This window comes from Pelodiscus sinensis, chromosome Z (genome assembly GCF_052426305.1).
Source record: "Pelodiscus sinensis isolate ZL-2025 chromosome Z, ASM5242630v1, whole genome shotgun sequence".
Taxonomy (NCBI): Eukaryota; Metazoa; Chordata; order Testudines; family Trionychidae; genus Pelodiscus; species Pelodiscus sinensis.
The window spans coordinates 34912957-34928519 of NC_143085.1; the positions used below are offsets into that span (position 1 = coordinate 34912957).

General features: G+C 43.7%; 1 protein-coding gene across 2 annotated transcripts; it reads right to left on the reverse strand.

Annotated features, from left to right (window-relative positions):
• Positions 1-920: 920 nt before the first annotated feature.
• KCTD10 (potassium channel tetramerization domain containing 10) lies at positions 921-15508 on the reverse strand. Of its 2 annotated transcripts, none has more exons than XM_075898834.2 (7): positions 15415-15508; positions 12350-12563; positions 5337-5506; positions 4017-4103; positions 2882-2934; positions 1976-2171; positions 921-1339 (listed from the first exon to the last, which is right to left on the reverse strand). In XM_075898834.2, the coding sequence occupies exons 1-7, from the start codon at positions 15415-15417 to the stop codon at positions 1121-1123; spliced, it is 942 nt and encodes a 313-aa protein (XP_075754949.1). In that variant the 5' UTR covers positions 15418-15508; the 3' UTR covers positions 921-1120. The 2 variants fall into 2 exon arrangements, with proteins under 2 accessions (XP_075754949.1, XP_075754948.1); XM_075898833.2 differs by having other exon boundaries at positions 4017-4106.
• Positions 15509-15563: the final 55 nt, after the last annotated feature.

Sequence of the window (15563 nt, forward strand, 5' to 3'; positions counted from 1 at the left end):
AAGGCGTTCTTCAATGTAAAGAGGCTGTCTTCGAAAGAGAGCATCCAGACTCGCTGGGTGCTCTCTTTCGAAAAAGCGGATTTCCGCTATCGAAAGATCCGCCTGCAGTCTAGACGCGCTCTTTCGAAAGAGCCTCTTTCGAAAGATGCTTTCGAAAGAGGCTCTTTCGAAAGAAGCCTGCAGTCTAGACACACCCTTAGAGATCCAGGGTATCACAACACAGCTTGTTCCCAACCCTCCATTAACATAAAGTATAAATATCTCCCATCCTTGAACCCCACCATAAAGAAGTTGAGGGTTTTCCACTATCCTCTAGCATACTAGTTTCACTGAACCACTACCAGGAAGCTATGATTTCATATTACCATATTCATAGGGAAATGCTATGATTTCATATTACCATGTTTTCTGAATTTTGAAAGTGAGTTTGAGTAGCTGCCAGCACTAAATAACAAAACTAGAGTCCTTGCCAACCAGCAAGATCTAGCACCAGGGCAGTGTTCTCAAACAGTACCACTGAAGTCTATTTCAAACTATATAGAGCAACTGCGTTCTTTGGGGAAGCCAGCATCCATAGAACCTTGTCTGATGAAAGCAGAAGTGAAGCATTTCTATCTAAGTTGCCTTTCTCCCTTAAAGATTCAGATGAGAGGAGAGTGGAGAATGTACTGTAGCAGATGAGATTAGTTTCTTTAGCATCACTGTGGCAGGGAATAGCATTTCTCATGGACAGTAGGTTCAGGAGGGATGGAGCAAGTGTGGGGCTGTAAGGAAGGTGGGTCAATCGCTGGAAAGTCCTAGAGAAAATGCAGAATAAATACTAAAAAAAAACCAGAAGGAAGCCAGCACTCCTCCTCTCTAACCACAAAACTGCAGGGTAAAGAGTGCTAAAAATTCAAACATTGCTTCAAATGCACAGATCTGACCCTTGATACCTTCTTTATTCCTCTAATAGATCTACTTTGTGTTAAATACTCCAAAATATTCTACTCTGGTACAAAATGTAATTTTATCCATGTCACTGAATATAAATAAATTGCCTGGCCAACAGCTGTAAATAATGGAGTGGGCCAGGCTACAGATTCCCTAACAAGGCGGGGCAGTCTGCAGCTGTCACTCCTCACTGATGAAGATGTGCCCTGTCATCTGGACGCTTAATATGAATCCTTCGCACGCGTTCAATGCGCTCCCGCTCGTCATCCTCATCCAGGTGATGAGAGCGCCCTGCTGCCCCTCCTGTAGCCTCCAGAAGCGCATTGTCAGGTCCTCGTCCATCCTGAGCCTCATAAAGCAAAATGTTCAATGTCTCTTCATATATTCGGGCTTCTGGGAACTCCACCTGTGTGCCCAAAACAGCTAAATTAAGAGAAGCCAAATCAATCTTATTCCAAGCAGGGTTAAACTTCAGGCTAGCCCTTTTGTTGTTATATACCCTTCAGTATTTCAAAAACCCCCTCCCATGTGTTCTGGTCATGGAAGTATGCTGCAGGAAGTGTGAAATCTTGCAAAAAAGTTACAAGGTTTTAAAGGGATCTCTTAAAGACCAGTAACAGTCTGTTCACGTACAATCTGACCTTGCCCAGAAAGAATCTGTCTTTGCATATACTTTTTTGTGGTTCTCAAGGCAGAACACTGGTCGTTGGATATTTGAAGCTGAAAGCCCAGCAGTAGGAGCACAGAAGCATAGATTTTATGCAGTATTTTTACATAGTTAAATAAGTGAACCTGATTGTGTGCATGAGTACGTTTAAAGATCAGGTATTTCTCTGGAAGTCAGTACCCTATTGTGGTAAGCAATACACAACTCAAGACTATCCCTGCCTCCCCCCCAGGCTTATAATTTATTTGACTATTCTGTCCTCTCCTCTTTAGAAGGTATAGTGGATGCCCTACATAGGGGAGAGCTACCAAAGGGTAGCTTCCAAACAGTTAGTACCATCAGCTACTAGGTAGCACAAAAGAATTTTACCCCTACCTTTGTTTGTTTCTTCTCAGTAGCATAGACAATGGAGGTGCAGCAGACTTCAGCAATTTTACGCCCTTGTCCATAGAAAGACCAGCAGCAAATCTCATCTCCTATGACATCCTTTATAAAAAGGACTCTCCCATTAAACCGCAGTGACAGCTTATCAAACAATTCGATGTTCTTCAGCATGTTGTCATCAGAATTACTGCACAAGAACACACCAATAGTCAAAGTTAATGCCATGCAGAGGAAATCTCAACAGCTAAGGAGATTAAGGCAGCTCACAGCTGGAGACCTAAAAGCCCTGCCTCCATTTATTTATTCTCCCTAATGCAGTGAATGATCCTTATGTTAGGATGGCTTCCTAACATAAGGATCACTCACTGCATTAGGGGAGAATGCAGCTGAAGGGTGACTGGCCTGCGGTGGAGAAGGTGCTGTGTGTAACACAGCCTCAACACTGGGAGTAACGGCACGAGAGTCCATCTCTTTCTAACCCATTCCATCTAGTGAAGTTCAGCAGTAGCTGAATTGTGTCAGTGTAGTCATGAGTTAGATACAGACACAGATGAAGATAAGACCCACCCCCACCAGATCTGTCCAGCCCTCTGACTCATGGCCAATTGCCAACTCTGGAGATAAGAATGCTGCAGTCCATGCAGAATACAGGGCATCCTCCTGGGTCACAAATGAGTATTAAAGAGAAAGCCCTTTATTTGCTGCAAGCGTGCACTTTGCTTTCCACTGGAGAAGCAGCCATTTCTAACCCCACAAAGCAAGTAGGAAAAGTGTTCACTACGTATGTCAACACACACCCAGGGAAGGGAAAAGCCCATTCTCCTTCAATCTGGTTCCAGGCAGTTAATCTCCCATTCAAACTGTACATTTAATAACTGGTAATGGAAGCTGTTTTACCTGGTATAGGAATATTTGTTATTACTTCTGTTATACAGCAACTTTACTGCAGGCTGGAAAAAAACAGACACAGGAAGCACAATTTACAGGTGACAGTACGGCTGCAATATTCGTTCCAGACGAGTCCCGTGGCAGAGAAGGGGCAATATGAAGCGACAGTGCTGTGGGTATACCCCTGCTTGTGAAAGTAACCCTGGGGCTAATGAATGGTGCTAGCACAGCAGCCTTGGAGGCAGGTCTTTGTCACCAGGACAGGTTCAGCACAAGCTTCTCCCACAACATATGCCTGTGGTGATCAGATCGTAATTGGCACTCCATGGCCATTCCAGTCCTTTATGCCTCTGCTGAGGCCACATATTAATGCTTTCTGTGGAGGCATTTTGGGGGTGGATGGGAAGGGTAAGCAGGAGTGTATCCTAGGGATGTAAACATTTTTAAAAAACAACTAGGGGGCTGCACCCTGCTCGCTACCCTCACCAACACCCCTCTCTCTGGCCACTTTCACAGCCAGAGAGCCTGATGATGCCATTCTGTCGCATGGCAGGAAAACCATAAATAGATATAGATAAACATGTAACTGAATGAAATTCAATTGGTTACACAGTTAAATGCTTTGTGGGCCACTGGCTCCATGGGAGCCAGGAGTTTGACCACTAAGGTTAACTGGTTAAACTCATACATCCCAAATGCATACCTGTCTACTAGGAACTGGAGCCATTAACATTTCATGCACAGCAAATGTGTCACTGTTGGGCTGATAAAACAGATGAAAAGCTCTATATCCCACTATTGATGCCCTAAATCAATCTTTCCTCCCTTCTGCCTCTGTTTGAAAATGTAAGGCAGAGAGAGCCCCTACAGTTAGATGTATTTTTTAAAGTTCAGACCCATTTAAAGACCTAGCTGAAAAGCTGCTTAACTTTCCATCCAGATGGTCTCTCTACAGCCTAGTTTTTTCAAGTGCAATTTTCAAACTCTCAACTTAACAAATGGGTTCTGAGCGTGCACCATTCTGAAAACTAGTGTACTACATTCCAAAGTCAGCAGTCATCCTGGCTAGTGAGCTGCTGCCTTGATGTAGACAGGGTATGTGCAAACTTTCCCCAGGGATCAAGCACAGCCTGCTTCCTCTTACCTTATTGGATGTTGCTATAAGTTTTTGCTCTTCCTTAGAAGAAGTGATGACTGGAACTTTGCAGAATGGTTCGTATGTATCTTTGTTCTGCTGAAACAAGACAGTCAAATGCAGCAGATGGGTGCAAATCTACTGAAGGGATTTTGAACAACATATTGAAGCTTGGCTTAGCTACAGCAATGGAGCTGACCCCATGCGACAGCTATGTTTCTTTGTGTAGGCATGCTAAGGTACAGCTTCACTTTCTTACCCTCATCAAGTGAGGGGAAGAGGTATAAAAAACAGTTGCTGGTGTGCTTTGGGGAGCTAGGCCCATCCTCAGGTCAGTGACACCAGATGCCCAACTTTTTCATTAAATAGGGTTCCTAGCTCACTTGTGGAAAAACAAGTAGTCCTGTAGCAATTTAGATACTTACTCTCTACATATAAAATCATGAGCTTTCTTGGGCAAAACCCACTTCTGCAGTCCCCCCCCCTTTTTTTTCCTCCACTGTAATCTGAGAAAGTGGGTTTTGCCCATGAAAGCTCTTGTTTATTTGCTCTCACTCCATTTTTTTTGTTCATATTTAAGGTGCCACAGAATTTTTTTTTTAAAGTTACAGACTAACATTGCTCCCCCTCAGAGTTATGGAAAATGTGATCTGATGTAATGACATCTGCCTGAGTCTCCACGGAGCCTGAAACAAAGGTTCAGAGGAGTTAACTGTCCCTTGTGTCTCAATAGGTTGTAAACTCTAAGACCCACTGCTCTGACAGACCTATTCCACTACTGTCAAAGACTTTGGACAAGAGGAGATGAGTGCAAAAGGCCCTATACAACCATGAAGAGCACTTTATGTCTTTTGACTACACCTCTCTGCCATCAGCACTCCAGAAGGATGTGTCAGGGCCACAAAGCAGGCCAATGAAATCCTATACTGGTGGTGTGAGAACAGGAAAAAGCACAACTTCACTTTCAGATCCTAAGGCTATTTGTGGTGCTGGCAATTTTATCCATCTTTATTTGTAAGATGAGCAGAGCTGATCTCTGACATGTACATACACCGGGAACCCCATGGCACCAAGTTTAAAGTTCATTACACAATGGGCAGAGGGTGGGGAGAGAAGGAGGAGAGAACTACTTGTCCAGAAAAATACTTGTTGCCTTTCCTAACCCCTTACAAGAACAGGGCAGGAATTGATGAGCTCAAGCTGGGATTAATCAAAGGAAATAATCATAGGGCACAAGGAAAGGCTGACTGATGGAATAAGCTCAAAGCAACTGGCACTGACTGGTGACCAGGCGTCTAACTAGCCTCACACTACAGACTGCACACCTACCTGTAGAGCTGCCTGGCACTCATCCACCAGACCCTGAACCAGGTAGTACTTTGCCTCAGCCAGCAGCTCTTCAATCTCTCTCCGACTCTCAGGAAGAGGCACGGCCCCATCGCGCAAGTAATTTAATATTGTCCCAAAGTGTTTACCACAACGGTCGATCAAAATCCAGCCTGGAAGAGATACAGCAGAGTACAACTGAGCAGCAGGAAGGGAAAGACTTGGGCAGAAGGTGGTAGAACCTGCTGCAGCTCTGCATAGAGGAGTGTTTCCATGAAGCGTATCACATGCATCCCATTGAGAGGCTCCCAAATCTCTCACCTTGCTGCTTGAGCTGGCAGCTAGAACAGCAGCAAGCTGTACTTCTCCAGGAAATTCCCTCTGTGTCTGTATCTCCATCTCCCTCCACATTCCTATAAGGGCATGTGGTGGGATCAGGCGGGAAGAAGCTCAGTGGATCTTTCAGCCCCCAAGCCACTGACTGTGGGTTAGCGGAAGTTGTAGCAAAACAAACAATTCCCACCATCAAATTCAACTCAGATTTTGGTTTTCTGCCCCTACTCCTTTTCCTGGAATCCTGTCGGCACTTTTGGTTCTGCTAGCATACCTTGATCACCTGCGCCACTCCAAAAACACACATGCACAGAGACAGTGAGGCAGATTTTCTATAACTGCAACCAAGGGACAGCTAAATAGAGCAAAACAGAGGATTCCTAGATAGCTAAATGGAGACTAATGGCAGACTCAGCCTGGAGGGACTTAGATTATGAGGCTATAACACTGCAGTGTAGTTGTTGGTGTTTGGGCCGAAACCAGGCTCTGAGACCCTGTGAGTGTGGCGAGTCCCTTAGCCCAAACATCTAGACAAGCAGTTTTATAATTCCACACTCCCAGATGAAGTTAGCTGATCCCAGCCAGCTGTGGGTGTTTTACAATAATGAAAACATGCCCTGAGCAGTCAAGGACAGAGCTCAGAACAGAACCCAGGAGTCCTACCTGCCAGAGCTGGCTCTCACATACCTTAGAGGCCTTGCTTACGGCACACCAAGAGAATGGTTAACCTTAGCAAAATCCCCATAGATCAAGTATTTCAGGTTTGTTCTGTTCTGTGACAGAACTGCCCCCTTCTTCCTCCCTCCTCCCCCATATAATGCAGGGAAGATGATCGTTTTAAAGAGCACATATTTTCTCCCATCCCCTGCAGGGCCCTGATGAAGTGCTTTCCCCTTTCCATCCCACATACTGGTATGGAACGGGGTGTTGAGTACACCTGGCTGTTCTTGATGCTTTCTTAAAAACAAACAAACAAACAAACAAAAAAGGGTGCACATTTGTTGAAAATAACCCTGATGTCCCTAAGTGGCAATCATGCAAAAAGGGTGAAAAGAAAGTTAAAAGGTGAGACATGGATACTATAGATTTCACCAGAATCCCCACAAGTGGATTTCACCTTCCTTATTCCAAACTGGCATTGAACAGGAACAGCAATTTGATGAATAGATGAATGTTTGTTAACTGCTCTGAAGCTGTATTGTCAGGACGTTAGTAGTGCAAGCAATGTATGCGACAGCCCCACACGCTTTGGCATTTCCTTTCTAAAACCATCTGCTGAAAGGCACATTAGTCACCATTACTGGGTAGGGACACTAGAGAAACAGGGAAACAAATCTTCAGCAGAGATCACAGAATACATGACACCCACAAGTTCATATTTCATCTCTGTAGAGCAGACCAAAGCACCCAGAAAGGTATTATGCAACATACAGCTCCAGTTTTCATAAACACAAGGCCGTTTTTATGGGCTTAGACTCAAGAATGTACTCAGGAAACGCTTGTGGAGAAGGACTCTCATATTTTAGACAAATAAGGGAAAAGTAGGGTAAACCATGCACCGCATGTCTTGAATTAATGAAATTACTACTAAAACTCTGATTGTTCGGGTAATTCTCCAGCCACTGAGTTTAACACAGGCGATCAGTAGGAGAGGCCTAATTAGCAAGAGATTCACCGCATTCTACTCTGCTCACTTTTCTGTGTTTTTCCCTTTATTGTGGTACTGTTTGGTTAGGACTGCCGCTTCAAAGTAAGTGGAGGAATTTACTAGGAAGTGAGGGTGGCTACAACAGACCTGATTTACAGATGTGTGTTGCAAATTAACAAAAGAATCAAACTATACATTGTCCTAAATCACTGGGCATAGGACCACATATATAGCTGCCCACAGCAGGAATGAGGATCACTGCCCACTGTCGAGGTTCCCTAGACAATGCCATTCCACTGCGAAGAGGGAGAGGGCACAGAAAACTCCTCTCTCCTAAAACCCAAGAGCTATTATATCCCACACAACTACTGGGTGTGCTCACTGTCCCATGGAGTGGCAATTAGACCATACAGAGAGAAAAAGAATGATTTTCCTTCACAGCCTTAGCTGAGAGCCAGCTGGCTTTATAGCTCAAGCTGCAAACTCTCGTGCACTACGTTCCAAGAGGTCCCAGGTTCAGTTCTGCCTGTCGGCACTACTCTATCACAGATCAAATGGAGCCAGAGATTTAATCTATTGGAGTTGTAGGGCAGGAGATGCATTCTGGACACAGGACAGAGTCAGTAACTCCTCAGTTCTCATTCCAGTTGTAACTCCCTCTCTGAACTTGGAAAAGTTAATTTCTACTTTGGTTTTTCCATCTCTAAACCTGTAGAAGTGCTAACTTCCTAAGTTCCGGGGTAGCTGTAGCAAAGATGAGAGAAATGATTAAAAGTGCAAAATGGTGCTGGATTGCTGAACACCACATTTAGCAACTCCTTCAGTGTAGGAATGTTAATATTGGTTAATTGAATAGTCAATTAACCTCATAAATTCTTATCAGTTAGTTGACTACTCTATTGTCCCCAGGCAGCCCCTGGAAGAGGTTTGAGCCAGAACTGAGCTGGGCTGCCTGCCCACCTGGCTCCGAATACACTTTAAATGCAGAGCCACAGCAGGGTAGGTCCAGGAACCAATGCAAGCCCAGGACTGAGCTAGGCTGCTGGCCAGCCTGCTAAAAAAAATGTACTGATGGGGTAGGGGAGAGGGAGAAAATGTGTGTAGTCTATAGCATTAACCTATGAGCTTTTGCTTTTCGGTTAATCAACTATACTATTACATTCCTACTTCAGTGCGATTTCACAGGGGGCTTCTGTTCTTAGTAGTCTGCCAAAACATACTGCTCAAAGGAGATTTTAACAGGAAAGTGGTTCCCACTGCTACCCTGGCTGCTGCAGAGCTAAGAAAGTGGGTTTCATCTGTAGTTTTCAGTCTTTTAAAGCTGTATTTTAACAAGCTTTGTTTTACAAGTTTTGGGATCCATCATTCAGGTAGGAATAAATATCCCCAAGAGTCATAAATAGACACAAGGGGAAACATGGGAGTTAACTTCTGCTACACAACAATTTGAAGTGATGACTTCCAAATGCTGATACTAAGGCAAGCAACTCCTTCTATACAAATCTTAACAGGTAAAGTTAAGATTAGGTCTCAGTTGGAGTATTGTGTCCAGTTCTGGGCATCACATTTCAAGAAAGATGCAGAAAAATTGGAAAAGGTCCAGAGAAGAGCAACAAGAATGATTAAAGGTCTAGAGAAACATGACCTATGAAAAAAAGACTGAAAGAATTGGGCTTGTTTAGTTTGGAAAAGAGAAGATTGAGAGGGGACATGATAGCAGTTTTCAGGTATCTAAAAGTGTGTCACAAGAAGGAGGGAGAAAAATTGTTCTTCATAGCCTCTGAGGATAGAACAAGAAGCAATGGGTTTAAACTGCAGCAAGGGAGGTTTAGGTTGGACATTAGGAAAAAGTTCCTAACTGTCAGGGTGGTTAAACACTGGAATAAACTACCTAGGGAGGTTGTTCAATCTCCATCTCTTGAGATATTTAAGAGTAGGTTAGATAAATGTCTATCAGGGATGGTCTAGACAGTGCTGGGTCCTGCCACGGGGGCAGGGGACTGGACTTGATGACCTGTCGAGGTCCCTTCCAGTCCTAGTATTCTAGATTATGGGTGGCCTTCATGAGGCTCTTGTTTAAGGCAGACTAATGGAATCTAGTTTCTCTTTAAAAATCTACAAATGCATATTTTAGAACACCTGGGGAGAACTCTGGGAAAAGACACTAGTTTCCCACACAGGCCCCCTTCCTCTATTCCACTACTCCAGTCAGATGTGGGTTTTGACATCTACATGTTTCTTTACAGGTTGCAAATTAAATCTGTAAACTCAAAAGAATATGCATGCATAGCCAAATAACTGTAGCCATTTCTCCTCCAGAATTAGAAGACATACACTATATCTATTGTAAATTGGGAGGAGGAGATGAGAGAAGTCATGCTATGGTGAAGGGACTATAAGATCACTTATTTAGATAGAAATAGGATTTTCAGTGTAAACTGCTCCACACATTTAAAAACTTTACTTTGATTTTCTCAAACAATGTAGTTGCTTTTCCTGAAACACAGCTTCTACTTTGTGCCAGACGTTGGGTGTGACTGAAGAATGTAGTATGAAGGCTTTCAGATAAGGATAGTTTCCTCTAAACACTATGATAATATTGCCCTGGTTTCCATAAACACTGCCAACTAATACCAGGCAGTGGAAGATAAATCATAATTACTGCAGCAGGAGTATCTCATTTTGAATTGCAAGAAATATTAAAATCCCCAGGAAACACCAGAAAAGCAAGCATGTGATCTTATTTCCCAAACAGTGTTCTAACAAGGTCAGATCTAGATGGCCTTATTCCGTCAGCAGTTTTACCTTCAACTTTCCCTTCCTTGTGGAAGAGAGAATCTGTCCGCACATAGGAAAGCAGATTTTGTATTTTAGGGGGTATCTACCTTGAGCATTCTGGGAGAAGATCTGAGTCTGTGCATTAGGCAGCATTTGTTTAGTAGTGAGCAGACAGTGCAAGAACGTACGCCCCAAGTTTTAATCACATTTCTAACACACTTGCCATGTGACCTTGCATAAATAATGTACCTACATTACAAAGGAGAAAACACAGAGAAGTTAAAGGGCTCTCCCATCTCATATATATAGTGGAAGGATTAATGCTGATCTAACACTATAAATGGAAAGCATTCTTTTGATTCAGTGCGAATGTAGAAACTCTGAAACCACTGCAAAAGATGGTGCCTTTTGTTCAGTAGTCACGTTCTAATGCTATCATTAAACGGGAAGTAAATGATGACTGAGTATCTGACAGGCTTCCCTCTATGGCAGCACTGAACCAATTTTCCACTGTATTATGGGGCTGTGCCTCTGGATGTAGTTTGTTAAATGAAATGTAACAGAACAGCCTTATGGTAAGAAATGATCCCATGAGACATTTTACAAGACTAATCATGACTGATTGGGATAATTATATTCTTGTTTACAATTCCCCCTCTGTTTTCCATGAGAAAGGAACTCTCTGCTTCCCACCTGAAACTGTTAAGCAGTGTTGTTGTACATTGTTAAACAGCTGCAATATCTGACTGCAGAAATGGTGCATTTTAATGGTGAGGGGACTGATTCTGTTGAGTTTAGAATTCTGTATAGGACTTGAATATTTGCAAAAAGACCCTACAAAAAAGTGAAAAACTCAGATGTTTCTCCAATTGTTTAGAGATGGACTCTATATGGTAAAATTTAAATATTAAATTAAGCAGTATTTCTCACAATTTGACTGCAAATCCAATTCCTGTTCTCACAAGAAAACTGTCAGGAGGGCCTTAAATCCATTAAAAAATATAACTTATTTCTCACCAGCACTAAATTCTTCCTAGATATACTATTGTACTGATGTGCTATAGTTGCTCCAGTTGAGAAGTAATATATAATCCATTCTCAAGAAAAGTTCAAACATTCAACATACTAATAAGCTAACCAACAAAAAAGAGTTTTCAACCTCTACAATCAGTTTGCTAATGAACTATTGTTAAAGACAAAGTGTGTATATAGCTTCAAACATGGGAGTGGTCAAATAACGGGCAAAATGCCAAAACACAAATAGAAAGCTCTGCTTGGAATTAAATTCAATGATACTCCCACACTGTGGGAATGCTGATATTAAACTGGGCTAAAAATTTTCAACGGCCATGAGATGATCAAACTTCTTTTACGTTTCAACACAATTAGTATCTCTAAAAAGATAAAGTTTTCTCCCATGACTTAATCAGCCTATGTCCTTGTGATAGTGAAAGAAGATATTTTTGAGCATATCTTTTTAAAAAGACCATAATTCAGAAGTCTGAATGATCCCTTTGTAGATGGACTTGACTAAAGACTACCACTTGCTGGCTGCTTTTGCAGATTATTTATATTTTTTTAGCTTGACTCATCTATGCCTTAAGTAAACTACAAATATTGCAATTATTCATATACAAGAAATTCATAATTAGGTGTCAGTGACCTCAGTTCAGGTGGTTTCTGTGTATTTCATAACAAGTTTGTTTTCTAGAATTCAAAATATAACCTCATACAAAAAATGAAGTGACAGACCCTTTCATCCAAGGATGAAAGTGCTTAATAGACTAAGGCTCACAACCCTGAAAGTAAGTTTTATCCCTATATTACAGAGAAAGAAACAAACAAGTCAATTAATTTTTCAGCCTCCAGATCAAACAGCAGGTCCTGACTCCTAAGTCCTTGCTCTAACCATTTCACCAAGTCCTTCGAACACAGTACTTTTCATCACTGTTTCAGAAGCAAAAGCTTATTCAATTGCGTCTGACCCCGGCCCTTGGATTTTACCCTCATCTAATCAACAAAAGGAGAGACATGGCTTCAGAGACATAGGATTTAAAGCTTTCCTGCTTTATTTCCCCCCCACCCTCATTTGTATAGTTTGCTAGTCTTAGAAACAAAACAGCAAATGGCTTAGAGAAGACTAGGATCAGGATAAATGTATCCACTACAATTGTCTGTTTTCTAATATCAATCTTGACTGAATGATTATTTTTCCCCTGCCATGAATCTCTAAGTGATGTGATAGGTGTTTCTTTACCTTCGCTGTCGGTGAGAACCTCCATGCGGCCGCTGAACATGGCTTTAAGCATGGTGTCCTGCTTGGTCAGGGTCTGCATTGTGGTATAGTAGAGGGCACCGCCAACATTCAGCTTGACATACTTTGAGCTCGGACTGGTCCCTTTGAAGGAGGTGGTGCGAGTCGCAGCTGCTGGCACTGCTGAGCTCACAACGCTTTCTCCTGACATCTCTTCCTGAAAAGAAGAGGGGCTGCCAATTAGAACTGTTTTGGTACTGTGCACCACACAATTTATTGCTCCCTTGTAATATTTTATGTAGGTAATATTAATACACTGGTGTTCTATATCCTCAACAGGGAAAATCTCAGTGCCTCACAATATCCTGCCAGGTAGCCATGGCTTACTTCCATTTCACAGCTAAAGGAACCTAGGTTAAACATTTTACCCAAATTCACAACACGAGAGATGCAGAACTGGAAATAAAGCCAGAAATCCCACTGAATAACTGTTTCTCCTTTGCAAGTCTCTGTAGTATTTGGAAAACTCTAAGGCAGGGGGGTCTCAAACTCCTGTCTCACAGGCAAGTCCCAGGCAGAGCAATTGCTTCATCTGGCCTGAGACTCCCAGCAGGCTGGGGGGCGGGGATGGTCTGTTACCTGCCCTAAACTCTCCTAATGGCACCCCCTAAACACATGGCTTTAGGGTCACTGAGGGACCAGGTGTCTCTTGACAACAGTGGTCATGCTCCCTGCAGCAGTAAGAGCCACGGGGGAAGCAGAGCACACTGGGAAGGCGCATTCACTCCACTTCCCTCACAGATCCTACTGCCACATGGAGTACAAGAGTGCAATTGCTGTTGCTGTGTGGTGCCGAGTCCCCTCAATGATCCCCAAAGCCATGCACTTGGGAGACAAAGTGCCACGGAAGGGAAAGGGCAGGAAGGAGCAGGGCTTGGGGGCTGGGTAATGAATATACTCCTCCATCCAGGAGTCCTGGGCCAGATTGTGCAATTGCCAGGAATTTGAGACCCCTGCTCTAGGGAATGGTTTCAGGACTTTTTACTAGAGAATTGCCCTCTAGTAGTTTAATGCCACACTGACCAGTTTCCTGCAGCTATAGCAAACAAGAACAAAGTTAAAGCTAAACTGAAATCCAGAGTATTGCCTATTAATATTGACCACTCAATACTTACTTTTTTAATGGTTTTAAATGGTGGGTTACTTCCCCTTTTTACAGTCACGTAACTATGTTTACAAGCTTCAGGGGGTAACAGAGTTAGTCTGTACAAGATAAATTTAAAAAACAACAAAAGGTCTGGTAGTCCATAAAGTGCTAACAGAACATGTAGACGGTATCATGAGCTTTCGTGGGCACAAACCACGTCTTCAGATGACCGGAGAAGTGGGTTGTGCCCACGAAAGCTCATGATACCATCTACATGTTTTGTTAGTCTATAAAGTGCTACCATACCTTTTATGTTCGCAGTGGCTTTGTATCCAAAGGAAGCATTTCAAGCCAACATTTTTTCCCATATTCTCTCACATTCTCTCAATTCACAGCACTGCAGTTAAAATCTTGAGCCTGGAAGATTCTGGACTTTCATGGTATTTCAGTATAAACATTTTAGCTGATCTGAATTCACTATACATGGGTTCCCCTGTTTAACTTTCCACGTTGGGTGTTATTTCAGTCTCAGCTCCATTTTGTTATCTTTTAGTATTTTACTTAAAGTCTCACAGAAACTCTGCACACAATCTCCTGAGATTTAGACAAGCCAACTAAAGCATGTAAATAAACTAACCCAGCACAGAATTCTATGAACTCTGAGCAGCATTTTACAATCATAAGGTATCTTCAGTGGCTCAACTAAATAGAACGATGAAAAAGGACATTCATTTCTCAACCTCAAAACTTGTAAGATTTAAATTCCTCTGGGGAAGTGACTTAGTTCTACTGTAATCTGGCATTTGGGTACATTCACCCAGTTAAGACTGGATGATCCATGAAACTATTACAAATCTCACTGGCTGTGAATGTCTGCAAATTTCAGTGAAAAAGTGTTCTTTAATTAGTGAATTTAGTGCTCCTGAAATTGAGGGAGTGTGTGCGCATTTGGGAATGTTGGCTTCTCACCACCATATACTCGCAGCGCTTTCAATTCATTTACAACTGTGAATAATCTCCTACTATTTTTGTCTTGAGATGCCACACACAGTTGCATTGAACCATTTCTTTCCTCATTTGGTGCACCCATGCTATCTCATGGACCCTCCTGAGCAAAGGCAATCTGTGAGACAACTTAAAAACACGAACAGATGAAGACTCCCACCAATTCATTCTCCACTTGTCATCGAATAAGAATCTGCCTGTGAGCTCTAGAGCAGACAGGCTTCCTCCCTAATCAACAGTTGCTACACACAACTGAAAAAAATGTGCACTTGTTGTAGATCAAAAGACTGAAAGGGAGATAAGTTACCCATACAACATTCGTGGCTCTCAGACTCACTCACCACCAGGCCTCGGTCAAAAATCTACCCACAAAAGCTCATGATGCCAGCTACATGTTTTGTTGGTCTTTAAGGCGCTGCAGGACCATTCCTTGTTTTTTAAGTTTCCCCACTTTATGGTTAGCCTCAGGCTCCTACAATGCTCCATGACGGGACGACTAAAGCAGGCACCTCAGGCCCGGGGAGGTCCCACGAGCGTTGGGGGAAACAAGTCTTCGACATCTGCCTGGACTCAGACTGGCAGGGCGGGGTCCTAGGGGGCCGCCTGGCGCTCCTGTTAGCGGAGCGGGGAGAGGCAGGTCCAGGAGAGACCCCCCCCCCCCACAGGGGTAACAGTATCAGCAGAGCCCGCAGGGAACAGGGGCAGCGGAACCCCCGGCCTGAGACCGCCCCCCCCCAGCGCCCAGCCCCCAGCCTCGCCCCCGGCCCGAGCCACACGGCCCCTCCCGCCCTCCCGCTGCTCTCGACTCCCAGCGCAGCCCGCGAGCTCCCGCCCGGCCCGGCGCGAGTCGCAGCCGCCGCGTGGCCCCAGGCGGGGCTGACGGGGCCCCCACCCGGCCTCCGTTCCTCGCGCTCACCATGAAAAGCTCGAACGAGTCGCCGAGGTAGCTCCGCGGAGAAGCCGGAAGTACTCGGGGCGGGAAAGGCAACTTCCGCCCCTCTCGTGGCCGGGATCACCTCACTTCCGCCCCTCAGAGCGCACCCCCAAACCGCTCCGATGTCCCAG